The 27,097-nt window shown below is 37.3% G+C and overlaps 1 protein-coding gene across 12 annotated transcripts in view; it reads left to right on the top strand.

Annotated features, from left to right (window-relative positions):
- Dock7 (dedicator of cytokinesis 7) overlaps positions 1-27,097 on the top strand; it is a 195,938-nt gene that overhangs the window by 96,698 nt on the left and 72,143 nt on the right. For 11 of the 12 annotated variants that reach the window (XM_028870268.1, XM_028870264.1, XM_028870266.2 and 8 more), the window contains exons 15-22: positions 5,858-5,975; positions 9,324-9,394; positions 12,770-12,908; positions 13,755-13,856; positions 18,802-18,888; positions 20,005-20,236; positions 24,337-24,501; positions 26,337-26,506. In XM_028870268.1, the coding sequence (XP_028726101.1) occupies positions 5,858-5,975; positions 9,324-9,394; positions 12,770-12,908; positions 13,755-13,856; positions 18,802-18,888; positions 20,005-20,236; positions 24,337-24,501; positions 26,337-26,506 (1,084 nt within the window). Of the gene's footprint in view, positions 1-5,857; positions 5,976-9,323; positions 9,395-12,769; positions 12,909-13,754; positions 13,857-18,801; positions 18,889-20,004; positions 20,237-24,336; positions 24,502-26,336; positions 26,507-27,097 lie in introns of those variants that run through there. The other variant, XM_028870275.2, reaches the window with a different exon arrangement.

The raw sequence follows: 27,097 nt of genomic DNA, 5'->3' as shown, positions 1-27,097 counted from the left end.
GGAATTACAAGTCTGAAATCTCCATGTCTTTTTAGGGGCTCAACAATATTCTATTTATGTTGGTTCCAATTTATAGATGCACCTTAATTTAATCATGCCTGTTAGTGATTAATAAATAATTTCAGCTTTATAAACAGTTTACATAGAAAGTATATTCTGTATTTATGAGAAATATTTTTTTATGTAGGCACAGACTTGTAAGTTACGATTTTTTTCACGAGATTCTTCTACACATATGTACCAGTTTACATTACTGTCAGTACAAGAAAGTATCTCTTTAACTGTATACTTTCCGTGAAAAAGACTATATTGACAAATCTAATGGGCACATATACATCTGTTTTGTTTTTCCTGGCTATCTGTGTCACTGTCTGAGAATTACCTTGGACATGTGCCCTCCCCACAGTGTGCCTCTCTCTGGCTGACGTTAGGAGTACTCTGTCATATATACATAACAATAGTGTTTCTTCAGTTGTCATTCTTTCTCCACCTCTGTTCATGGTACTGCTTATATGAGAAGTTTTAAAATGTATATTTTTATGATTTTTATAATTTATGTTAATAAATTCCTCTCACTAGTCTGTTTTGAAAAGCTTTTCTTATACTCTTATGGTTTTGTTATGGAATTCTTTGATTTGTCTAGAATTGATTTCCATGTTAAGTAAATTATTTGTCTTTTTTTTTTCCACCTCCAAATGACTAGTCAGCACTTTTCCTTTCCTGCCGTATCCTTGCTAGTTTGAATACTCTGGAGGAGGACAGACTTGGTGTATTTATTCGAGAGCTTTCTAGTACAGTTTAGTCATTCATGAAATACACTAGATTTGACTTAATGCCTTTCTTATTTAAACCAAGTTGAGTTTAAAATTGTATTGCTTATTGTGGAAATCAAACAGTTTATAGATAATGTTCATACAGTTCTCGTTTAACTTAGAATCCAAATTTGTCTGCATTAAACCGCTAAATTTTTATGTGCATTTTATCCTGTATACTCAAGAACTATGAAGTATGTTCTTTTAAATGTAGGCAGATAAAGCAGTTACATGAATAAAGTCTTTCCTTAAAGAGTTTGGGCTCCTGGAAAACTAGAGAAGATGCTTAAACACACACGCGCGTGCGCACACACACACACACACACACACACACACACTAGATATGTCTACAGATACAGATGATGAAGGTAGTTGTATATTGTGTGGTCTCATTGCAGAGTGATGTCATAGACTCTGCTTTTCTGTGTGTTTTACAGGTCTGTTTTATTTGGTAAATGACTCATGAAAATTTGTGGGCAGATGTGGTTTTTGTTGTTGTTGTTTTTAAAGACCAGGATCTCACTGTGCAGCCTTGGCTGGCCTGAACTCCCAAAGATCAGCTGGCCTCTGCCTTTTGAGTACTAGGATTAAAGGTGTTTGCCAACATACCTATTATTCCCACACTCTGGAGTGGACTGGAGTGTCATTCTTTGCTTATTATAACAAAGCAGTATAGCTTCCTGCTTTGTCTAATTTCACCTCTAGACCATGATGCCTACAAGCCAAAGTCTATTAACCTTTACCTTCTCAGTAAATAGATCTGTGCAGACACTCAGCAAATGTGTGTCACGATGAGGAATTCTAACCAAGACTAGTACATTATTGCATGCTCTGTGTGTTCCCTTTGACCGTCTTAGGGAACTTACATTCTCATTCTAGTATAGTGCAAACTCTGCTTCAGTTAGACTCGAATTTTAACTATTTCTTTACTGACACCCCTGCTTGTTTTATCTGTTTTCAGGTTAGACTTTCCTGTTGCAAAATCCAAGGGTGTTTTCAGTTCTTCCTTCAGGGGCTCAGTAGCATTTGATACTAATATTTCATTCTTCTGTCTTTGTTAAATTGCCTTGTAACATCCCCTCTACTTCACTGTGAGAGTTTTTCAGTCTTCCTGCAGGCTCATCCTCTTCTATGGAACCACAGTGTCTTGGAGTTCTTTACATGCTATCCTTGCGGCAGAACCAGTGAAGTCTTCCTTCTCCCCTTCTCCTTCCCTCCTATTGTTTTTTCCTTCCAGGATCTCAGAGTATAGCCCCTTCAAGGCTGAAACTTGGTATGTGGACCATGTTAGCCTTGTGCTCATGATCATCCTACCTCCACGTCCTGAGGAGTTTGTATTTCTAATTCTTCCATAGTTGATGTCTTTAAGAATGATTTCTAGCATGGGAAAAATGGTATGTAGATGTTCTGTAGAAAACATTAAGCAAATAACTCTAGTCCTGATTTGGATTAAAAACATCAATATTGCCAGGTGTGGTGGTGCATGCCTTTAATCCCAGAAGTTTGGACACAGAGACAGGCAGATGTATTTCATATTGAAGCATTTTTTCTTTTTATATTTAAATGAACTACAAGCAAGGGTTAACCCTCAGTGAGTATTCAAACTGTAATTTGGAAAAAAGGTTCTTCGAAAGAACTAAAACTCCTCGGAGAAATGCTTGATTATAGGTTGATGAAGAAAATGTGTAAGAACCTAGATCATCTTGTCATAAGAAACGTCGAGAAGCTAAAATCCCATCTCAGCTATATAGTAATTAATGTTAAGGCCAGTGTGGGCTACATGGGACCCTTTCTCAAAAATAACCACCTACCTACAAATTAACTACCTAACTGAGTGAGTGAATCAGTTGAGTGAATGAATGAGAAAAAAGTGTGTGTGTGTGTGTGTGTGTGTGTGTATACAGATATATGTATGTATATTACATATATGTGTGTATGTATATATATTTGGGCTATTCGAGACCCTTTCTTAAAAATAAGTAAATAAGAAAGAAAAAATTCATAGCTAAATAAATGCTTGTCTTCTATAGCTTCTACGTATCTCTCTCATTATTTTGGTCTGTTTAGAGGTATTTCTGTCCCACCAAATTACATGTTCCTCATGACCAGGGAATGCCTTTTAAATATTACCTGCATTTTAAATCAAGTTCTCATTCTTAGTGTGGGGACAGGCTGGGGAGCACACCTTGGAGGTTAGAGGACAGTTTTGTGGAGTCACGTCACATCTTATGCCCTTGTGGGCTCTAGGATTGAATTCAAGTCATCAGGCTTGTACAAGAAGCCTGGTACCTATGGAGACACCTCATTGGCCCTTTACATTTTTTAAAATTCATTAAAAAATTTGGGGTGTGTGTGTCTGTGCACGTGTGTGTGTGTACATGCGTACATTCGTGTGTACACACACACACACACACACACACCACTGCATCCTGTAGGTTAGAGGACAGCTAGCAGTACATAATCCTTCTGCCTTAGGTCACCACGCTTGGCAGCAAGCATGTTTACCCACTGAACCATCTCAGTCAGCAGTCCAAATCTTACTTTGACTTCCCATTGCTTAACATTCAGTATAATGTTTATGGGGTGATCAATAAAGATTTCAGTTGACGAGCTGTAGTCATCTTTGATTTTTCATTTTTTTGTTAATAGATGGAACATCATGCCATTTTTTAAAATTGCCTTATGCACTTTTCATATTTTGAGTACTGTTCTCCATTTCACTAGTATTCATGAATGCATGCTTTTTGTCATTCCAATCCTTTATCATTGAAAGTTTTATTGTTTTTCACCAAGAAAAAAATTTAAAACAGAAAGATATAAAAATAAGCTGGGCTGTGGTGGCACATGCCTATAATCCCAGCACTCAAGAGGCAGAGGCAGGCGGATCTCTGTGAGTTTGAGGCCAGCCTGGTGGACAGAGCTACTTCGAATACCTCCTGGGCTACACAGAGGAACCTTGCCTCAAAAACACCATAAATAGATGTATGTATGTATGTATGTATGTATGTATGTACAGATAGATGAATGATAGATAGATAGCTCTAAAGCTGTCAGTATTAGTAATTTAGAAATGCAGTTTTATCTACCTTCTCTTTTTTTGCCTCTTCCTCCCTGTCATTCCCCAACACAAGCTACTGCACTGAAATCTCTGTAAATGTGATAATGCCACTATACCTCCCTACTCTCTGTATAAAGGTAGAATGTGTACACTGAACCATCAAACTTGTGATATGATGCTTAGAAAGTTTCATTTTTTAAAAAAAAGAAAAGGCATGGTGCTCCACACTTGAGGGAGAGGGAGAGGTAGAGGCAGATACCTGTGCATTTGAAATCATTCTGGTCTACATAGGGAGTTCCAAGCCAGCCAGGGATAAATAGTAAGATCCTGTGTCAAAAATAAATAAATAAATAAATAAATAAAATAAATTTAAAAAATTTAGAAGTTCTAAGTGAATAAAATCTCTTTAAATAGTTTTAGGCTTCAGAGTATTTCGAACTTTTGTTTTATTTGGGATGCTTAACATTGTGATGAACAATATATCTTTTCATAGTGCATTTTAATTATTCTTGATTATAAAAATATTGTAATGAATTACTTTTATCCCACTCTTCATCATACTCATTTATCCCTACGCATAGTTCCCTCCTTAGGCTAGGAGTGGGTTTGTTGAGTCAAAGATATGCCCATTAGGGGCTGGAGAGATGGCTCCCAGTGAAGAGCTGCTCTTCAGAGGTCCTGAGTTGAAGTTTCAGCAACCTCATGGTGGCTCACAACCAACTATAATGAGATTTGGTGCCCTCTTCTGGCCTGTAGGCATACATGCAGGCAGAACACTGTATACATAGTAAATAAATCTTAAAGAAAAGATATATTCATTAAGAAGTTATATTCTGCTGTACTGCTCCCTAAAAAGTTAGACCCATTTCCATTGACCTATTAGTTGGTTTTCAGGGTCTTATTGTTATTAAAATTTTGGTCATTAGCCCTAAGCGATGGTCTTCACATAAAGTAACTTTAGCCTTTTATTCATGTAATTTTGCTTGAATTTTTTTTCTTTATGTTGACAGCAGAAACTATTAAATTGTATAAGATGTACAAATTATGACCTGGAAAGATATCTAATACACGTAGGGTAGAATATAATTATTTTATAGTAACTACCTGACTGTTATATCTTTCATATTGTAAAATACATATATATGTATATATATGTTTGTATATGTGCATACATGCTCACATGTATGTATGTATGCATATGTGTGTCCTTGCGTGTGGAGGCCAGAGGTCAACTTTGGGTGTCTTCTTCATTTGTTGTCCAACTTATTTTTTGAGACAGGATTTCGCACTGAACCTAGGGCTGGAATGATGGACTGGCAAGCCCCAGGGTCTCCTGTCTCTGCCTGCCCAGTGCTGGTATTCCAGGCATGTCTCCACCTTTTGATGGGTTTTGGAGCTTGAGCTAAGGTCCTCTTGGTTGTGTGGCCAGCACTTTACTAATGAGCCATTACTCTAGTTTCTATAATATAGTTTTGAATGATAACGTGGCAGTTTGTTCTTCATAAGGTCTTGATCAGGTTCATATCAAAAACACATTTGTGAAGTCTGTCTTATTTGTATCTGCTTGGAGGAGATAAATAGAATTAGAATTGTCTTAAATTCTTGGTAATGTTTTGGCTCCTGCTTAATTCTCAGAAGTGTCTTATAGGGGAAAGAGAATGTTTGGAGTCCGGCTGGTTTATTGTCTGTCTTCTGCTTTGATGTTTAACCTCATTGTATAGGAAAAACAGTTAACTTTCCGGATTTTAGTTTGTCTGTAAAATTAGGATCTATGTGATTGCTGTGTGTTTGAATGCTGCTCTAAGAATCAACTACATGAAAAGACTCAGCACAGGTACTGGCACATAGTAATTGAATCCTTTTGCATCTGTTTGTTTTGTGATAGCTAGTAAAAGACAGACAATATTAGATATGTGTTCACTGTATCTTTTACACACAGTAGTCTTAGATATGCACTCACTATGACTTACATGTTTTGGTTTTACAGAAATCTACTCTACATTTATCCTCAAAGCCTTAATTTTGCCAACCGTCAAGGTTCTGCCAGAAACATCACAGTGAAAGTCCAGTTTATGTATGGAGAAGATCCGAGTAACGCAATGCCGGTAAGAACCACTCTCTACTGTTTCTCCTTTTCACACTTACTCACATAGATGAAGTTTCTGTTTTGTTTTGTATCACTGACTGGCAGCTCTAACTGGAATTTAATGTGATCCTTTAAACTAAATTTCTAACTGGGAGACTTCCTGAATATAGTAATATGCTTCATTCTAATTACTTATGAGTACCTGGCATATGTTAAGCACTCCTAGAGATGCAAAGATGAATAAGTGAATAATCTAGAGAATGTAATGTAGTGAGTGAGTGACTGCAGCCAAGTCCATCTAGGAGACGCTCTCAGAGAACAGGGCGCTTTCCTTTCCTTTTGGCACTTGAGATTCTGATTTTCCTCAGCGACCCGCCCCCAGCTCCACCCTTAGGATGAATGGCAGGTGAGAGAGGTAGGAGGGGATACGGTCATTTGCACACGGCCCCTGGAGGATAATACATGTGTCTCTTTCCAACTTTGTCAAGAAACTGACCATCTGGGGTGCACATTAAATTCATCTAGGGAGTTGTTAAAGTTCCCAGTGCCAAGGCTGAATCTCATTTTAATTAATTCATCTCTGTAGCTTCTAAACTAAGTAGCAATTTAAAAAATTCTCATCAAGTGATTAAATTTGTACCAAATGTTGAGAACTGTGGTATGTGTTATTGCAAGACATATAGAGTCAGAGGAAAAGGTGTTCAGAGATGGGAGAGGATACCTAAGAGATGACAAGTGAGCATCTTACGAAGAAGTTCCTGATCTAAAGTGAAATGGTAATGGCGGTGAGTCTGGATAGTGGAGCGAGGAAGGTCCAGGACTGTCCCTGAGAGTGATGACTACAGTGAAGCTGCCACTGAGCCTGGAGTGATGGAAGACAAGTGAGACATCCATGGTGTATGAATTGCCATGTGGGGTTGAGCTTTATGAAAGATGTCATATATGTCAATTCAGGTTCTACGACAGTAGAGATTTGGGGGTAAAAGGCATATGCTATGGCAGATTTAGCCTCAGACAATGTAAGTGTAATGAGAATGCTGAGCTCAGCATGGGTGCATTGTTCACGGGGCCTTATATTATCCTTCAAATCTGTCTTTTAATCAAGTTCTTTGGAGTTTTCTGCTCCCCAGGAAAGATGTGTTTTCTTCTTTCATATTGCCTCAGTTGTATCCACTTGTAGATCCACTTGACATCAGTGAACACAAATTATTCATCTTTGTATTCTCTTGTGGCAACTGTTTCAGATCTTTACATGTAACATGTTGAGTTGAATAAATATTAGTTGAATAGGCGTGGAATTTATTTCTGAGGCTTGAAATTAGCATTTTTGTTCTTTACTAGATCCTTATTTCTGCTAAATAAATAAATGTGCTGTTTTAATTGAGGTAATACACTGTGAAAACAGATACTCTGTATGAATTGCCATGTGGGGTTGAGCTTTATGAAAGATGTCATATATGTCAAAGTATGTTGCATTGTTTACTTATCGAAGTCTTCCATGTCTTAACATATTACTGGCTTCTTCCACATAGCCATGGGTGAATTCCACCTGTACTGGTGCTTAGACCCTCCCTCTTTGGTGCTAGGACAGCATTTTCTTTCACAATGTAGTTGCGTGCTTATTTATTGTATGCATTAGATTGTGAGCTCCTTGAGGGCAGGGACCCTGTCTCATTTATACCTGTAGCTTGATGCTTATCACAGTGCTTGCCACTTAATTATTGCTCAGCCTGTGTTTCTCAGGAACTGAAATACATTGTCAGTGATCACAATGAAACCTGTTCTACTTTGTTCTGTTCTGATTGCATAGAGAAATACTTTGCTTTGTGAAAAGAGATAGCTTCTAAAGAGAAAAGGTGCTGTATTCCTTTCATCTGTATATTAATATTTATATGAGAGTATAATGTTTTTATGTTAGTATAAATGGCTGCTATGAAAATATATGTATATATTTATGGGCAGAATGCATATGTTTTTGAAATATAAAAATTCAAAGGGTCTTCATATAAATGTTTGATTATATTATTGTTAGTATGACAAAACTGTAAAGTTTGTAATTATGGCACTAAAATAAAATTTTATAAGAGTATATTAAGGTAACTGGGTTTGGTGGTACATGCCTTTAATCCCAGTACTTGGGAATCTGATATAGGAAGATCAAGAATTTAAAGCCAGCCTGGACTACATACCAAATTTAGGTTCAGCCTGGGCTACATAGTGGGATCCCATCTCAAATTAAAGTAAGAACAAAATAAAAAGAAACATACCTAAGGCATTGGAAAATTGACAAAATAAAGCTAATCAAAGGGAGTAAATATTACTGTATTTGCTATTCCTTTAAAATAGAAGCACTAGCTTGAAATGTCAGAAAAAGAAACAAATGCCAATAACCTCCTTTACAAAAGAACAGACTAAGTTGTTTGAGTTTGATGATAGACGTGCACTCACATGCATATGTAAAGATAACTGCCAGATTTAAAGCATTTCATCTGTGGCATTTCTTAACTGTACTGTTATAGTAGTCATAACAATGACGTTGACATCAGTCTCTAGTTAACCAGTGTTCCTGGTTCGGTTGTTTTACCACTAAGATTTCTGTGTGAGTACCCTACATTTTTTTAATGTGGTGAAATTTAAAAATAATATATACACAAGTCTAAAATGGAGTACCTCCATTATGAAGTACCTTGCAGGGTGTACAAGATGTAAAAAGATAAACAGCATGACCTAAAAATCTTTTGTATCATTTATAAACAACTGATATTTGACCTTGAGAATGGCTGTCATGTTTTACTAAAGCCACCACTTTGTAAAGTGTATTTATGCCACCATGCTAGGGTAATTTTCTTATGTTTAAAGTGATATATTATACCCTGAGTGTTTAGTTTCTTTAAGAAAAAGGAAAGAGGGCTGATGATGGAGTTTAGTTGCTAGAAACCTTGCCTAGTATGCACGAAGCCCTAGGTACATAAAACTAGGTGTGGTGGTATATGCCTTTAATCCCAGCGTTAGAATCAAAGCCATCCTCAATTACATGTGAACTTCAAGGCTGCCTTTGGTTACATGAAGTCCTGTCTCAAAAAAGTGGGAGATGGGAAGAGGACAAATGTATCTTATTACTCAGTGGATAGAAATATAATTATAGAAGCTTTCTGAATGGTTGAATGTCAGATGGGTCTATCATTGAAAAGAAATCTGTAGTTGAGCAGTTAAGCTTTTAAAGATCGTTAAGTAGGCACATTGTTCTTCACTGGGCTGATTTTGCCCATTTTCTCAAGTAGTTATTAAAGCATACAAATTCTTACATAGATATGAAACATCCAGCATTTATTACAACCAAGTTTCAACATGCTGTTATTTGTTACAGGTAATCTTTGGTAAATCTAGCTGTTCAGAATTTTCAAAGGAAGCCTATACAGCCGTAGTATATCATAACAGGTACTGAATTAAAATATTTCTTTCAAAGTTACTCACTTCTTAGTGGCATTGTTAGCACTCACATTAGTATGTTTACCAAATGCTTTGCTGCACTGAATGTGCAAAATTCACAGCTGACATCAGAATGACAATATTCAGTCTGTAGATGCACAGTTCTTCTTTGTAGACGTCTCAAATGTAAGGCTTTATACAAAAAGCATCTTTTAAAAAATTCTATTTCTTCCTGTGTAGTTATTGATTAGCGTTTTGGCCTCTAGTCCTTTGATCTTTGCCTGTTACTTTCCCCAGATATTTTCTTGTTTTGTTGAGTTCTCCGGTCCTCAAGCCCACTGAAGTGGTGATGTGTTCAGCCTCCCACCATCCTTTGACTGTGTGGCTGTCCAGTTTTACTTCTACGGGCAGTTGCTAACCCCAGAGAGCTTTTATTTTCTTCCTCATGTGTGTGTGTGGTAGGGTGGTGGTTATTGAATGTAGTTAAGGAAAAAGTCACACAATGGTCCTGTTGGGTGGGCTGTTGCAGAATGTGCTGTTGGACCTCCTGTGGGGCTGCAGTCATTTGTTTACCTTCTGTTAGCCCCTCGTTTACAGTCTCCTTGTGAGTATTTTGGTTTGGTTTTACTCTACCTTTTCTTTCATGAACCAGTAGCTATGGGTTTTCCTGCAGCTTGTCTTTCTTCTGCATTTCTAGCTTACTGGTTATGGTTGTCAGACTTGAGACATGTTTTGGACACGTCTGACAAATTATGTCCAACGTAATTTCTCTATTTACTGCCTCAGATTATCCCCATACTTGTCTGCCTTTCCTTCTCTTTCAGTAGTAGCAATGGCCCCTCTCCCGCTCAGTGGGACTCATTCCCATGTGCTCCTAGTCTTGGTCCACTTCCTCAGAGGGGGCACCAGCTCCTGCCTCTTTCCATCGTAGCTGTTTATGGCCCCATCCATTACTTTCAAAGGCAAGGTCATGCTTCCTATGTAACCAACACCGGGTTTTTCCCTGGTGCTGTTACATGGTGCACGCTTTTTTGATCTCCCTCCTTCTTTCTCACCTTCATCTGGTACACATTTCAGTTTCTGTCTGCTTTTTGAGATTTTCTATCTATAGTGACTTGTTTTTAAAGTATAGGCACTTCACACAAAATACTAAAACTTTGCCCATAATTCTTAGTCTCGCCATATGACTCCTCCTGAGTGATCTTATCTGTCTCTCTCTGTTAGGTTCAATGAAAATCCTTCTACTTTAACCTTTATACAGAATGCTTCCAAATCAGTTCTAGTCCTGACCCTTTGTACTCCAGTATCTTTTCACTGACTGATGAGACACACTGGTTTGTGTGTCCTCTCTTTCTGGTTTTCATGCTTGTCTTCATGACTCTCTATTTTTAATAATTTTTCTGGTTCAGAATTTGACATCTTTGACATTTTCCTTCTATTCTCTGGTATCTAATCAAACTTTTAAGTCTTAATATTCTTCTTTCTGCCTTTTGTGCTCTCTGTTTCTGGACCTTTCTTGGACCTGTGTTTACTAAACTTTACATATGCTTTAAAGCCTGTATCAAATATCTTATTCTGATCTCAAACTTGAAATAATTTGTTTACATTTGTTCTTGAAGTGTTAACCTTATGTGCTCAAACAGTTTCTACAAAGGACTAGGGAGTATATGTTCTAAGCCTGTGGCCATATACCATGTCTCTTGCAGCCAATGAATTCTGCCACTATAGGACAAAAGTGCCATAGTCAGTAAGTAATGTCACAGTAATGTGGTGTGTCTGTGTTCTAATAAAACTTTATTATAGACACTGAAATTTGAGTTTCATATCAAGAAATATGTTATTGTTTTGATTTTTAAAAACCTTTTAAAAATATGAACGCATTCATGATCTTCAGGCTATATAAAATAGGTAGTGGACTGGGCTTGGCTTGTGAACATTTGCCAATCCTTGTTTTACAGTGTACCTTTTGACGTCTGTGTCCAATTCATATTCCTACTAAGTTATACAACTTTAAGGGTAGTTGTTGTCTTATTTATCTTTAAAACAACCACAAAAAAAAAAAAACCCATGTAGCCTAAATATGAGAAACTATCATTGATTCCTACAGACACTTATAATGTGATTTCAGGAAGAAATTAATCCAAACACTGTATACCAGTAAATACAGTTCTATAAAAATAACAATTTCTAAAAGTTTCTCAATTTGGCTGGGTCATTATTATTATTGTTTTTAGCATTAGTGGAATTAACATGACAATACCATCTGACATTGCTTATAAATTCAGGTTTTTATAATTCAGTGATGGTTGGTGAGCTTAGTAATAAGAAACACACCTTTTAAAATGTTCAGCCAGTCATCAGATTCTCAGCTAGCATTAGCTCTTTCTTGTAATCATTATTTAAGGCCTAGTTCCACTTACTGTTTCTGTGATCAAATCCATACCTGTTAATGTAGTTTTGAGTCTTATTTGAACAGAAAGAATATTGACTGATTGACATCTGAGACAGAAACTTGCCTGACAGGAAGGACAGCCTTCACTTTAAAGGTGGTTGGAACCATGTGACTTAGCTGTGTTTCCATTGGATATAATTCTGAAAGATGCTGAGAATGGAGAATTGAGATACCTCCATTGAGTTCTATTCTTTTTATTTGTGTATCACAAAAAAAAGCTTGATTCTATTAAAGTGCCCCTTGAGACCACGCCCCTCCTGTTGAAATGAAGCATCATGACCTTCAAGCATGACATTCTTGTATTAGTGTAATGCTCTGGAGCACTTTGATGCTGTTGGATACGTGCAATTTGTGGGCTTTCTCTGATTATGACTTTCTTTGTTTCCTTGTGTCAGCAGTGGTCTGTTTGCTAACATATTTATTCCTTTTAACAATGGAACACTTGAGAGAAAACATTCCACAGAGAGCCTAACTTTCTTTAGAGATCCCCCTCCCAAATGGTAATTGTACTCCTACAAACGAAAGTGTTTTCCTATGAGTATGGCTTAAAAATATATACTTGCAGTACTGCTTTGACTTTTCTGTGCAGTGTGTGCCAGTTTTGGTTCATAAATGTAGGACAGCATCCAACGTGAAGATCTCAGTATCTAGGCAGTAATTATTAATGAATTTTCTAATAGTAGGGTGCCTCAGCTCATTAATAAAAATGTGATGAACAGTTTCAGAAACTGTTAGTTCCCTCATCTGGAAGTAGAAGTTAATTATTTAGAATTATTGCGAACAATGAAAAAAACATCCTCGAGTAGATGAAAAATAATGCATGAACCTAAAAGTTAGTCTTAAGATCATCCAGATAAACAAATACAATAATTATTCATTTGAAGAAATTACTGACTATTGATTTCTTGTTTTTTTGATTTCTTTGTGTGAAGGTCTCCTGATTTTCATGAAGAAGTCAAGGTTAAGCTCCCTGCCACTCTAACTGACCATCACCACTTGCTCTTTACTTTTTATCATGTTAGTTGTCAACAAAAACAAAACACTCCTCTTGAAACCCCAGTTGGATATACAGTAAGTCTCTTTGTTAAATATTTATATTAAGGGATCTTAAGTATAATAAAACATTTATGAAATTTAGTGTTCAGTAGATGCTTTCTGTTGAGTATTGCCCATTTGATTCTCTGTAATGTCAAAATTTGCACTTGGAAGAAAGCATCCCCATCACAGATGCTCACCAATGGCCTTAGCTATTAATAACTTCATAAAACTTACGTGTTAATTCTGATTAGTGAGTGTTTTCCAAACAGTGCAGTATAAACACAGAATAGAAAGATTTGAATGTAAGACAAATTAAAGAAATCCATAGACAAGAAATTAAAGCCTTTGAATATTTTTTAGCAAAAAAAAAAACCATTATGGTCAAATTGCCAGGGTTAAAACACAGTGAAGGCCAACATGAGGTGTCATCACAGTTTTATTGTGAAATTTATCCTTCAGCTCAAAAGATGGAATTCATACTTCAGTATTTTTGTCTCATGTTTATAACAGGAATTATGGTAACTTAGGAGGTAAATTATATTCTTACTCCCCCTCCCCCCAGTATTATGGGTTTACCTATTTACCTCAAAACTACTGTTTTAAACTTCATTTATTTTATAGCCTTTTCTAGAACTGACTCTTCCTTGGATAATAAGGCTCTGTACTCAATATTGCATGTCAAAATAGTCATCGTTAATATTACTATTTTCGTTAATTAAATATGACCAGAGAAATGGACTGCTGAAAGCCCATTATTACTTAGGTAATTAAAAATCCTAATACATGTTGATGATGTGAGAAATTTAGGTTGTGCACATTCATAAAGCAGACAGTCCACATAATGATTTCTGTAACAGACCCATGTCTCTTCATTTAAAGTGGATACCAATGCTGCAGAATGGACGGTTGAAGACTGGGCAGTTCTGCCTACCGGTCTCGTTGGAAAAACCACCACAGGCTTATTCAGTGCTTTCTCCTGAGGTCAGTACATCTCTGCATGTTTAATTCTCCCTCCTGAAAGAAAAAAGTTTAAAAAAAAAACAACAAAACCATAAAGATGTTTACCAAACAAAGCTTTGCTGTTTCTTCTATGTGAATGTACATAATGAAATAATGCTTTTTTCGTTGATAATTTGTTGCTTGAATTTCTGAGAATCTTGTAATAAAAAACTTGGAGCCAGATATTGGGGTAAATGCTGAAAGATCAGAGAGACAAAGGAACAAGCCACTGCCACATTTCACCTCGCCAACTCCACAAATTCTCTAACTGAAAACCTCTGAGTCCTCAGCTGAAAGGGGTCCAGCCGAAAAAATGGTTCAGTTCCTGTCTCCCCAGGCCTTATATAACTTTCTCCACCCACTCAGCCATATTACTTCCTTCCTAGTGCTGGGATTAAAATCATGTGATTCCCAAATATTGGGATTAAATGTGTGTGACTTCCAAGTACTGAGATTAAAGGTGTGTACCACCACTGCCTGGCTCTGTTTCTCTCCTAGACTGAATCAATCTCATGTAACCTAGGGTGGCTTTGAACTCAGAGAGATCCAAATGGATCTCTGCCTCCTGAGTGCTAGGATTAAAAGTGTGTACCACCACTGCCTGGCCTCTGTGTTTAATCTAGTGGTTTGTTCTGTTCTCTTCAGGCAGATTTTATTAGGGTACACAATACATCACCACAATAATTACAATTTTTCTTTGTAAAATTTTGGAGCTTTTAGCTAGATGTGGTAACAAGCTAGTTCCTAAGTGGCTGAGACAGGAGGATTGACACAGGTTTGAAACTGGCCCAGGCTACATAGGGAACATATGTGTGGTATAATTGTATGTACATGCATTTGCATGTGGAGAGGCCAGAGGTAAACATTGGTGTCATCCTCAATCATTTGCTACCTTTTTTGTTTGTTTGTTTTTGACCAAGGCCTTTCATTGAACCTGGAGCTCCCTAGTTTATCTAATTTGACTAGCAAGCAAGCCCCCCCACCCAGAGCTTCCTGCTACCCACCTTCCCCAGTACTGGAATGAGTAGGTGTTTACTATGCCTGGGTGCTTATGTGGGTAGTGGGATAGAGAACTCAGGTCCTCATACTTGCTTAACAAACATTTCACCAAATGAGCCATCTTTCCAGCCTTGATAATTAATTATATATCACTTATTTATTTATTTTTTGTGTGTATAAGCTTACATCTATGTACATGTGCATCCCACCACACACATGTGTAGGTCAGAGGACAACTTGCTGGAGTCACTTTTTTCTTTCCACCATGTAATATCCAAGGCTCAAAGTCAGGTTATAAGGCTTGTCAACAAGAGCCTTTATCCCGCTATGCCATCTTGCTGGCTTAACTGATACATTTTGAAATGTAAAATTAAATCAGTGACTAAGAAGAGTTATCTGTTACAATAATTTTGGGAAAATTTTATGATCTGTATTATTACAGATATAAAACATAATGTTTCAATTTTTCAATGATTTTGAGGGAAGATTCATAAAAATAGAAGTAGTGTGGAGCTGGAGGGATGGCTCAGCAGTTCAGAGCACTGGCTGCTCTTGCAGAGAACTCAGATTCACGTCTCAGCACACAAACCAGGAGGCTTCCAGCAGCCTGTTGCTCCAGCTCTAAGGGACCAACATCCACTTCTGGACTCTAAAGGCAGCTACATACACTTAAAAACATATAAACATGTAGACAGACACATGTATGCAAATAAAAATATAAATAAAATCTGTAAAAACAAACATTAAATCATTTGATTATATGAATGATACTAACATTTGAAATTCATCTATGCTTTTTGATATAATTATATTAAGATGAAGTATTTTATTTTCACAGTATAGCTGCTATTGCAAAAGTGAAATTCTGTTGTCTCACTTTTTAGGAATATACACAGCAATGTTTTTTAATCTTCATTGAACTTGTACAAGCCAATATGAGGTCTGAATTGTTCACATAGTGTGTAAAAAGAAGCACACTCATTTTTATTTTTTGTATTCTGGAATACTGACACTTTCTAAATAGATTGCAGTACTTTTTTTCTTTTTCTCCCCCCCCCCCCCGACAAAATTTCTCTGTGTAGCAGCCCTGGCTGTCCTAGAACTTGCTCTGTAGACCAGGCTGGCCTTGAACTCAGATCTATCTGCCTCTGTCTCCCGAGTGCTGGGATTAAAGACATGCGTCACCACCGCCCAACTAGGTTGCAGTTCTTTATTCCTATAATCAGACTCAAAGCTGGTGCTGACTTTGGGTCTAGAATAACCAATGTGAGTTCTTTTTAGACTTCTTTTCCACTGACATTTTCTTTTTAGTGAGCTCACCAGGTCATAGAATTTCTAAAAGGCACAGTTATACATGGTCTTGCTAAATTCTGTCCCTGTTCCTGCTTCCTACTACTTATCTTCCACGTCACATTTACTGCCATCCCAAATGGCTGAACTATTCTGAATCTGGTTGAAATCCATGCAGTCTGTTCCCTCTAGTCCTTTGTTCACTAACCGTGGTGTGAGCTTACAGAGAAGCTCCCTCTAGCTATTCTTGATACTCCACTCATGCACTGCTGTTAAGTGGTGCTGCCTCTTTGGCATCCAGGATTATTTCCAGGATACACTGTAGACAGTCCACTCTAGCTTGTTTTCCACTGGACTCTTTGATGTTGGGTAACCTTGAACAAAATGAACTGCTGGAGTCTATTTCCCATGTCTCCTATGCCAAACAGTAACAGCTCACATGTTGTGACCTGTGGTCTGTGTAAAGGCAGACAGTCCCATGTTACCCATCTCTGCTTCTTGTCTCACTCAGAAAAATCTTATTGAAGAATCAGTAGCTTCTGTTCACAAGCCTCTTGGAATAACTGTTCCATGATGTTTAGTAAATCCCTCAGTGCTATTTTCAAAGAAACGTGTGTGTGTGTGTGTCTGTGTCTGTCTGTGTGTGTCTGTGTGTGTCTGTACACACACACACACACACACACACACACACACACCCGACCAGACTGTTGCTTTGACCCCCATCTCTTACCGTAGTATTCTGTCACTTACTCTGCCCTCACCATGCACAGGATTTATGTTCTTCCTAGTGAGGCGGGGTGAGTGCATCTCCAGCCCAGGCCGTTGCACTCTCCTGTACTGGCAGTGCTGTGTTCCAGACCTGCTCTTCATCTTCATCAAACATCCACTCAGATATCTCCTCAGAGAAGTCATCTGTGAGGATTGTGCCTAAGAAGCCCCTGCCGCCTGACCTGCTTGCTTTGTCTCTTTCCTCCTCTTACTTTTTGCCATTGACTCTAATGTTTATCTATTTATTGTCTATAGAATATAGTATATAGAATATAGCAACACATCTAGTGATGTCTGTATTAGAGAGTTCCATAGATATCTAAAATACAGAATCTCCCAAATTGTCCTCATTCTTGTTGACTACTGTTAGAACCTTTGAATGAAGGAAAGACCTTCGCCACTACTGTGTCTCAGCAAAGTGGTGACATCCCAGGTACATGCCTCAGGAGCCGTGTTTACTGGGCTCTAGGGAGCAAATTCATAGCAGAGAGGAGTGTGTTGACCTGGAGCCAGAATTTTTTCCCCTCTATGTAAAAGTATAAAATTTGGTGTAGACCATTCATCATAATTGCTTGAACCTTAAGACAGTTTTGTTTATGCCTGAACAATGTCAAATGAAATACATTTGTGTTTTACTTGATAAATTATACTTCTAGATGTTTATCTTAGAGATGTATTTGCATAATTGTGAGAAGATCTGAATATTTTGATTTTTTTTTTTTTTTTTTTATTTTTTTTTTTTTTTTTTTTTTTGAGACAGACTTTCTCTGTGTTACAGAGTCCTGCCTGTCCTGGAACTTGTTTTGTAGACCAGGCTGTCCTTGACCTCACAGAGATCTGCCTGCTTCCTGAATGCTGGGATTAATATTTGATGTTTTAAATTAAATAGTGGTTGCATTACAGATGGGCTGTGATGGTTTCTGATTTATTATTTTATTTAATAATGTAGTTGCCCATTAAATCTATTGGTCCAAGAGTTGGAACATTGCTAACTTAAATCATTTAATCTTCTCCCCCACTCCATATTTATTTGCTTTCAAATTGCATTAAATTAGCAGATTTTAAAAGATTGTTATCAAAATGTGCATGGCATTTTTTAACAGTGCCCAGATATTTATGCTGCCAATTCTCAGACTGTAGAACTGTTGAATTTATAAGCATGTTACACATTTTACTTGCTTATTTTTTAAGGGAAAAACAAATATTTTTGAAAAATAAAGCTGGGTTCCAAACCTTTATTATTTGCCTTAGTAGAGAGATTGAATCTCTGAGTTTGTGTGGGAATTTGAAATGGGAAACTTGTTGTAGTAGGTTTTCTTTTCTACACATAAAAAGTCAAGTCGGGGTACGGGGAGTTATTCCGTATGTATTCTGCTTGTTCTGGCAAGACTTAGATCTTTCTAGTTTTCATCTGTCTCAAGGATGACTGGTCCTTGATGGCTAGACATGGTTGCCTTTGCTGGAGATCCCTCTTTGGCTCTTTGGCTTGCCTTTCTCTCAGACCTTAGTCCTGGATACATAAACTGCAATCCAAACAAGAACCTGCCTTTTGGGTGCTTGCAGGCAGAGTTTGCCAGCCTGTCGATTCTTCTTCCCAGCTTTCAGAGTCTTCATGTTCAGTCTGTTAGTTATACCCAGGGTTTAGCTGTGTGCAGCATAAGGAATTCAGTGTATATACTTGTGTTGAAGGGTCCTTGGGGGAAGTTGAAAAGAGCTAGTAGAAGACAGATATAATCAGAATAGTTATGTATGGAATTCCCAAAGAAGAAGTCAAAATAGGTATTTCCACATTACATCTAGTCCTTTAGGTTAGGACTTTGTTTAATGATACATTTGTAAGTGTGTAATTGTTCTGCTTGGTGTCTTACAGGTTCCTCTACCTGGGATGAAATGGGTAGATAACCACAAAGGAGTGTTTAATGTTGAAGTTGTTGCTGTTTCCTCCATTCATACACAAGTGAGTTTAGTATTTTTAATAAATTTCAGTTAAATGAATTGGACCTGTTATCTCATGTCAGTTCCGTTGTCTTTCCAGGCTTTAGGAACGTATGTTAAAAACGTAGATTTAGACATTTTTTTCATTAACTACCATTAAATACTTTGTCCTTTAAATGTCATTGATGTATTTTGAACAATAAGGGTCTTTTTCTTTCTCTTCATTTCTGATACATGAAAGGCTATTGCCAGCTCATTTTAATTCTGACAAAGTCAAGTATCTCAAGTGGAAGGTTTTTAGAGATCATTTGCTCCAGGTCTTGACCCTGTTAGTAGTGAGGAGGAGGGACATTGAATAACAGCACAAAGGTTTAGTTGGAAGACAAATCCAGCAGCAATTTGAGTGGAGAACATTTAAAATACAGACGTGTTCAAAATATTAAAGATGATTTGCTATTAAATGGATGTTGAAAGAATTCTGTGATAACAACAAATACCAGACTGAGAAGTATCAAGAAGTCCAAAGCAAGCTCCTAATGACTGACAGAGTCTGAGGAGAGGACACTGTTGCTATAGGAACGTGGAGCTTAGCATTCTGTGGTGACGGAGAAACTTAGTGGCTAGCACCTGCTGTAGGGGCATGAGAGTCACCACTGCTGTGTGCACATCCACACCACCAGCCACCGCTAGGAAAATAAGAGTCAGTCTTTCCAGTCCCTGTCCCCGCAGGCTACAGCTGCCGAGGGATGGAAGGATCCAGCTCCTGTACTGCATGCTGTAACAAGGAAGGTAACCTAGGAGGTAGGAGAGCAAGTCAGTAACAGATGCAGCTTACTAAAGTGCCTGCTGCAGGAATCGAGCTCCAAAAAATTAGTAAGACCATTACAAAAAAATTAGTGAAATAAGATCTGCCATCAGTTTCAAAGATTCCTTGAGTAACTGATGGTATTTAAGATGTGGCTGTTTCAAAGTGATGAGTAAGAAGGGATCTATTAAATCGGAAGCAGTGTTTGTATATACGTGTATGTGCTTTTTTGCATTATCGATTAATATGAGATATTGATGTTCTTCAGTTCTTCTGGGTTTGATAATTAACGTGATTAGAATTGTTTAGCTCTGTAATTGTTCATTGTTTTAGGATCCTTATCTGGACAAGTTCTTTGCTCTTGTCAATGCTCTGGATGAACACATGTTCCCAGTCCGAATTGGAGATATGCGGATCATGGAAAACAACTTAGAAAATGAACTGAAGAGTAGTATTTCAGCCTTAAATTCCTCGCAGCTGGAACCAGTAGTCCGGTTTCTTCATCTTCTGCTTGATAAACTAATACTTTTAGTTGTTAGACCTCCTGTGATTGCTGGCCAAATAGGTAATTAAGTTTACTTGGGATGAATCAGACATTTATAATTTTGAATTTCTGACTTAGATTTTAAAAAGAATCATGATTTCTGTTTGCTGTGTTTGCAGTGGGAGGAGGTGGGAAGGTGCTGCTGACTTGTATGTGCCAGAAAAAAGTGTATTTTTATAGACTTTTAATCAAACTACCGAAACAAAGTAATATTCAATCACCAAAGATGTATTAAGCACTTACGATGAATCTGATACTCATAGACACTGTCCAGAGCTTGGTCCCTGCTACTAAGTTCTCATAGAGTAGTTAAGAAGAGTGGCCAATAGACAGTCCTATTACATTTCATGGAGCACACAGTGTGTCCATTCTGCATTTCCATCTGTCTCTTATCCTCAGTTTCCTATAGCTCTTCTCTTTGTTTTCTCGGAATCATTGTATTTATTCTTTTGTACTCTGAAAAAAGAACTGTTTCTCATTTCCACCCTTTTCCAAATAAAAATCTGGGGAAGAAATTAAGCCTGAAAGATACGAGCTGCTCTGTTATTAACGTTTTGTTAACCGGTGGAACTAAGGAGGTGTCTGTTCACAACCTGAGATATGTGCTTTTTTAGGTCAATTGTGGGGGAAGTTCTTGAGTTGAGTACTCAGATGAATAGTTCTTCTTAAGTCCTGTTCAAGGAGGAGAAGCCATATTCATGTAACACAGACACAAAGAACCTGGGAAGTTATGGGAAGACTTGTAAGGAATGAGCTATAAAGTAGAGGTGATGTGGGAGACATGAGACAATAGTAGAATTTTCTACCACACTTTCTGAAACCAGAAAATTATTCTGTAGGAAACATTAGCCTTTGAAAGATCTGGCTATAATTATGGAAGCAATGTGACCAAATGTTACCTTTAAAGACATACTGTGTAGGGGCAGGGAAGATGTCTTGGTGGGTATAAGTACAGCAAGTGTGAAAGACCTGAGTTCAAAGTCTCCACGAGCCCATACAAAAGCCAGATGTGTAGTGTGAGTGTCTGCAATGCCCACATTACTATGGGGAAGTGGGAGATGGAGAAAAGGGACTTCCTGGAAGCTCATGGGCCAGATACCCTGATACACACAATAGAAAACCAGCAAATAGACCGTCTCAAAACAAGGTAGAAGATAGGCCGGCGTCTGAGGTTGGCTTCTGACCTCACCTGTGCTGTTGGCACATCTGTGCCCTTCACACCTGTGCTGTGGCACACACGCACCTGCACTCACATACAGAAGTGGATACACAAAGGATGCTGTGTGGAGATGGGTTGAAAATGGAAGTTTGAAGTCATGTACAGTCTCCTACCAAAAAAGTCCTAATAGAAGGCAGGTGAGACTAGACCAAGGAAAAGAGGATGGATTCGGGTTCATAAGATTACTACTGTGTGGATGGCTTTTAAGAAAAGAAAGTTATTGTTTGTTCAGGATTGTAGAAATGGAATTAATAATAATAATAATAATAATAATAATAATAATAATATTACAAGGCATTGGTCAGAATAGCACTGTGTGCTTTCTTTTCATTTCTGTATGAAATCCTCTCAGCAACCTTGGGTAGTCCTGTCCTAATCACTCCTCTAGTGCCATAACAGCACACCATGACCAAGGCAACTTTCTTCTGAAAGCATTTAATCTGGGGCTCACGGTTTCAGAGGATTAGCATCCATGACCATCATGGTAGAATCATGACAGCAGACAGGCAGGCCTGGTGCTGAAGCAGTAGCTGAGAACTAACTTCTGATCTATACACATGAGGCAGACAGAGAGCTAACTGGGAATGATAGGGGCCACCCCCAATGACACGCATCCTCCACACAGCTAATCCTTCCAAACATTTCCATCAGCAGTGGACCAAGCATTTAAATGTCTGAGCTTACAGGGGCCCTTTTGACTCAAACCACCATGCCACCACTTCACAGATGAGTACAGGGGTGAACATGTTCAAAAGTTTTGCTTAAAGTCATTGAGCTATAACCACACAGCCAAAATTCAACCCAAGCAACGGTTCTAGAGTACATCTCATACCTAACAAGTGTCCATTGATGAGGTTTTTAAGAACAGTCTAATCTAATTAAAGGAAGAAATGTAAGAAGTTTGTTTAGAGATTTGATTCCTACCTGACGTGATGCCTACAACTATCTGAAGTTCTAGTTCTAAAAGGCTTTGATGCCCTTGTCTGGCATCTTTGGGCACCAGGCACTAATGTGGTATACTTATATACATGCAGGCAAAAGATTCATACACATAAAATAAAAATAAAATCTTTAGTGGTAGTGACACACACCTTTAATCCCAGCACTCTAGGAGGCAGAGGCAGGCAGATTTCTGTGACGTTGAGGCCAGCCTGATCTACAAAGCAAGTTCTAGGACAGCCAGAGTTGTTAAACAGAGAAAACCTGTTTTCAAAACAAAACCAAAAACAAACAAAGTTCGGTTAGAAGGGAAAACTAGATTGAATGGAGCATCAGAATGAATTTGAGGATGCTGAGAAATGATGCAATAGTTAAGGCACTTGTGGCTCTTCCAGAGGATCCAGGTTCAATTCCCAGCATCCACATGGAGGCCTACAACCATCTGTAACTCCAGCTCAAAGGGATCCAACACCCTCTTCTGGCCTCCCCCAGTCATACAAGTGATGCACAGACATACATGCAGGCAAAACACCCACACACATAAAACAAGATAAGAATTAAAAAGTGAATACTGAGATAAATCATTTACAAAACAGGAGAAAAATACAAGAAAATGGAGTGAGAAAAGATTTAACCATTGAAGCAAGTTCAGGAAATGAAAGTAGTTAGATATCTTATGCTTTTTTTGGGGGGGGGGAGAAAGGTGATAGGAATATTAGTTTCCAGTAAATTTGTAGATAGATTTGAGGCCTTTCAGCTTTATGCATGTCCTGAGTGATGTAGATGGTGAGAATTGTTAAGAAGGGAGTAAGGTGGATTTTTAAAATATAATTTAATTTATCTTTTATGTGATGGGTATATTGCCTGAGTGTATGTATACGTGTGTGTACCTCATGTATGCCTGGTACCCAGTGGAGGCCAGAAGAGGACATCAGATCCCTGGAACTGGAGTTACAAGTGGTTGTAAGCCACCATGTGAGTGGTGAGAATTGAGTCTGGATCCTTTGGAAGAGCAGTTAGTGCTCTTAACTACTAAGCCATCTCTCCATCCCCTGGACCTAGTTTTGAAAAGGATTCTGCTGATTTGGAGTAGCCACTATGAGGGGGAGAGGAAAGGAGCTAACCAGGAACCAGGAGGCTGTTAAACCTCAGGATTCTCTCTCCGCCCTCTGGTCCATTTAGTTTAGGACATGTTCTTTAATCTTGTAAATAGCCATTTCACTTGATTATTTCACTTTTAGGAAACTTAATTGGCCTCATTTATCTGTCAATAATTCCCTGTCCTGATAAATAAATCACAGACCTGACTCTGACACCCTTTTCAGATGTCTGCTTGGTTTAATAGTCTTAGTTCTTCAGGACTGACAGTGTGCTTTCAGAATTCTGATTTTAAAAAGTTCTTGAGGTTTATCGCATGGATAACGGAGTGAATAGGTGGTGGTACTTTGACATGTCAAGAGCTTTGCATCTTTCTGTTTTTCCATCCCCTCCCCCTTCTAGTGTTGCTTACCCACTATCCTCTATTCATAGTACTATTTTTAATGATTTATTTTTATTATTATTTTAAATTGCTTTAAAAATAATAGATGCTTATTGTATGCTCTTTAGATTTTCAGAGTCATCTTTAAAATGAGTAGTTAATTTTCCAGTTTGTATAGAAGATGGATTTCTCTGTGCTTTGTATTACTTTTCAAAATATTGTGTATCTGTTAGACACTTTTATTTTAACTAATCTAACCCATACAATTTTCACATTAAATACATCAAATGGATTATTTTCCTTTTGTTTTCAAGAATAATTTTTATCAAGCTATTTCAAAATATAAAAATCAATGTACTATTTTTATACACTTGCTGTGTCTTATTCTACTTATAGCCTTTTATAAACGGGAAAGAACCTTCTTTTTGTGGAACTGCAAATGTAAAAACATTAAAGCAAAATTTTTTTCTTCTTTCTGAAAAGTTAATCTAGGGCAAGCATCTTTTGAAGCTATGGCATCAATTATAAATCGACTTCACAAAAACTTAGAAGGAAATCATGACCAGCATGGCAGAAATAACCTTCTTGCATCGTATATCTATTACGTGTTCCGTCTGCCAAATACTTATCCTAATTCACCATCACCAGGTATTTTATTCTTTTTAGTATTAAACTGTCTTTCATATTTATGCTAATTCTGAAGCAGTCATGTAGCTCACTGTGTGACTCATACATTCACAACATTTATTTACTTTGTTAAGGAACATTCACAGTGCTAGTCATTGAAGGGTTATGTTTCATTTTTAAAGTATAATATATACAGCTTCCTTTAAGTTGAATTGGAGAGCTTGGTTAAATTAATTATTAGAACTGAACCTTGACAATCGCTTCCTCCATCTCTGAAAGCATTTCATCATTTCTTGTTAAAATTAATAGAATATTTTATTTGCCATTCAGAATGGTTTTAGACATTTAGGGAGATACATGGTAGACTGATAATTTTCTCTTAATCTTAAAGATCCATAGTAACGTAAAAATTATTGTCTAGAAAGTGTCCCAATTTCTTCATGACCAGTAAAATAACATAAGCTTTCTGAATATTAAAGCCTCAGCTAGTTACTTGTCTTTCATATAATGTTGATGATAGTGGTGTTTGTGAGGGATGTTTGAGTTTGTATTTCCATTTAGTTAGTTAGTTAATTATTTAACTTTTGAAACTGCTTACCTGTTTGCTGTATAAGCAATAACTTGTCCCTAGTAATGATGGTACGTGCCCCTTTGCAGCTATGGGCAGTTATTGATTTAAGCTTTAGCCCAGAATTTTTTTATTGTTATTGTTGTGAAAAGATGAACATTTGTCTTTCATCCTGACCCACAATTTACTATCTTGATTTTAGCTATATAACTTGAGAATCTGAGCATGTGAGTGACAGTGGTATACCCAGAATGCTTCTCTATCTGCCTTTTTGTTTGATTGTTTGATTTTGCACATTTTTACATATAACTTTTTCTTGGCCTAAAAAAAGTATATACATTAATTAGTTGTCAGATTTGTGTCATTTTCAATAAGACATTTAAAAATATTCAACAATCCAAAGACATAGATAGAGCTGGGGAGATGGCTTATTCTGTAAAATGCCTGTCATAGAAGCATGAGGGCCTGAGTTTGGGCTCAGAACCCTTGTTAAGCCACATACGGTGATGCAGACTTCTAATCCCATAGTGGAAATACGGAGGATCCCTTGAGCTTGCTGAGCAGTGAATCTGCTGAATCAGTGAGATCAGGTTGAGATCTGATTTGCAGATGTTAATGAATATAATTGCTGGGTATTTGTGTTTTTATGTAACATGTTTGAAAGAAAATAAAATGCTTGATTTTATTCAGACAAAGGAATTCTTTGCTTTTTTTTTTTTTTTTATAACCTAGGCTCTTAGAATTGTCTTTAGGTTTGTTTGTTTTTTGTGTGTGTAGAACAAAGATACCATTTTGTTATTTTTAACATCACTCATGAAGATAGAGAAATAAAAACATACTTTCATTTATGTGATACTGGTAATAATTGGATTTCCCTATATATGTGACCATATATCAAGGGGCAGAGTGGAAAGTGTAGGCAAAAGGGAGAGAAGAAGTATCAGCCGTGGCATTTTGTGTCTTCGTCACTACTGTGTTTGAGTAAAAAAGGCAATGTTTCTTAGTCAGTTTATTTTTTATTGTTCATATAATATAGAAGCATTTAAGAGAGTGATTCTTAAAATTCATATGGTTTGTGACAGCTGTTATGAAGTAGAATTTCATATTGGTTCTTCAGTGTTTTTGTTTCTAATGATTTTTTAAAAAAAGAAAACCTGTGTTACTTTTCATTTAGAAACTAAAGCAATTCATGATTGTTGTGGGATTTTGTAAAGTGTTCAGTTATTTTTTGGGGGTCGTTTCCTGGTTTTCTCTCTTATTAATTACATGCTTCTTGTTGCAACTCTAGGTCCTGGGGGTTTGGGAGGATCAGTGCATTATGCCACAATGGCTAGGTCTGCGGTGAGACCTGCAAGCCTTAACTTAAATCGTTCTCGAAGCCTGAGCAACAGTAATCCAGATATATCTGGTACTCCCACATCACCAGATGATGAAGTTCGGTCAATCATTGGCAGTAAGGTAAACTGAAGACATGGCTATCCATTTATGACAGTTATCCATGTATTTAATTTATTCTTAATTTTAAGATGTATTTGAGTTCAAAATAAGCAAGGAATTGTTTTCTGGTTTACTTGAGTTAGGAATAAGCAAGAAGTTTATATTCCCATTCTGTCAGTAAATAGTTTTCATGTATCTATTAAATATGTTCACTGTTATAAACTGGTCTATACATTGTGCATTTAAAAAATTGCCAGATTCTAAAATTTGTCCAGGATAAATCATCACATATAACTTGTCTGATATCCCATCATGTGAAAAATTCTTAGATCAATTCTATAGCATGGGGAGAGACCTGTGTGACTGATGTGTACAAGAAACATGCTGTCATTGAGTTCAAGTGTGAGTTCCTCCTTCAGGAAAGCATCCAGAATAGTTACTGGCCTTGGTTGATAATAGAGCTACATTTCACATGAACCTCTGTGATGGTACTAGGATTTGAGAATGTGATTATGTAATGATGTTTAGTAATTATGCTAGACAAGAGAGAGGCCATCTAGGTTATATAAGGCCCACTTATACTTTATTCAGAGCCTCCATTATTATCACATA

The sequence above is a fragment of the Peromyscus leucopus genome, chromosome 2 (genome assembly GCF_004664715.2).
Source record: "Peromyscus leucopus breed LL Stock chromosome 2, UCI_PerLeu_2.1, whole genome shotgun sequence".
In the NCBI taxonomy this organism is placed as follows: domain Eukaryota; kingdom Metazoa; phylum Chordata; class Mammalia; order Rodentia; family Cricetidae; genus Peromyscus; species Peromyscus leucopus.
Note: the sequence above shows the minus strand (reverse complement) of the source record. Positions and strands in the feature narration are given on the sequence as shown.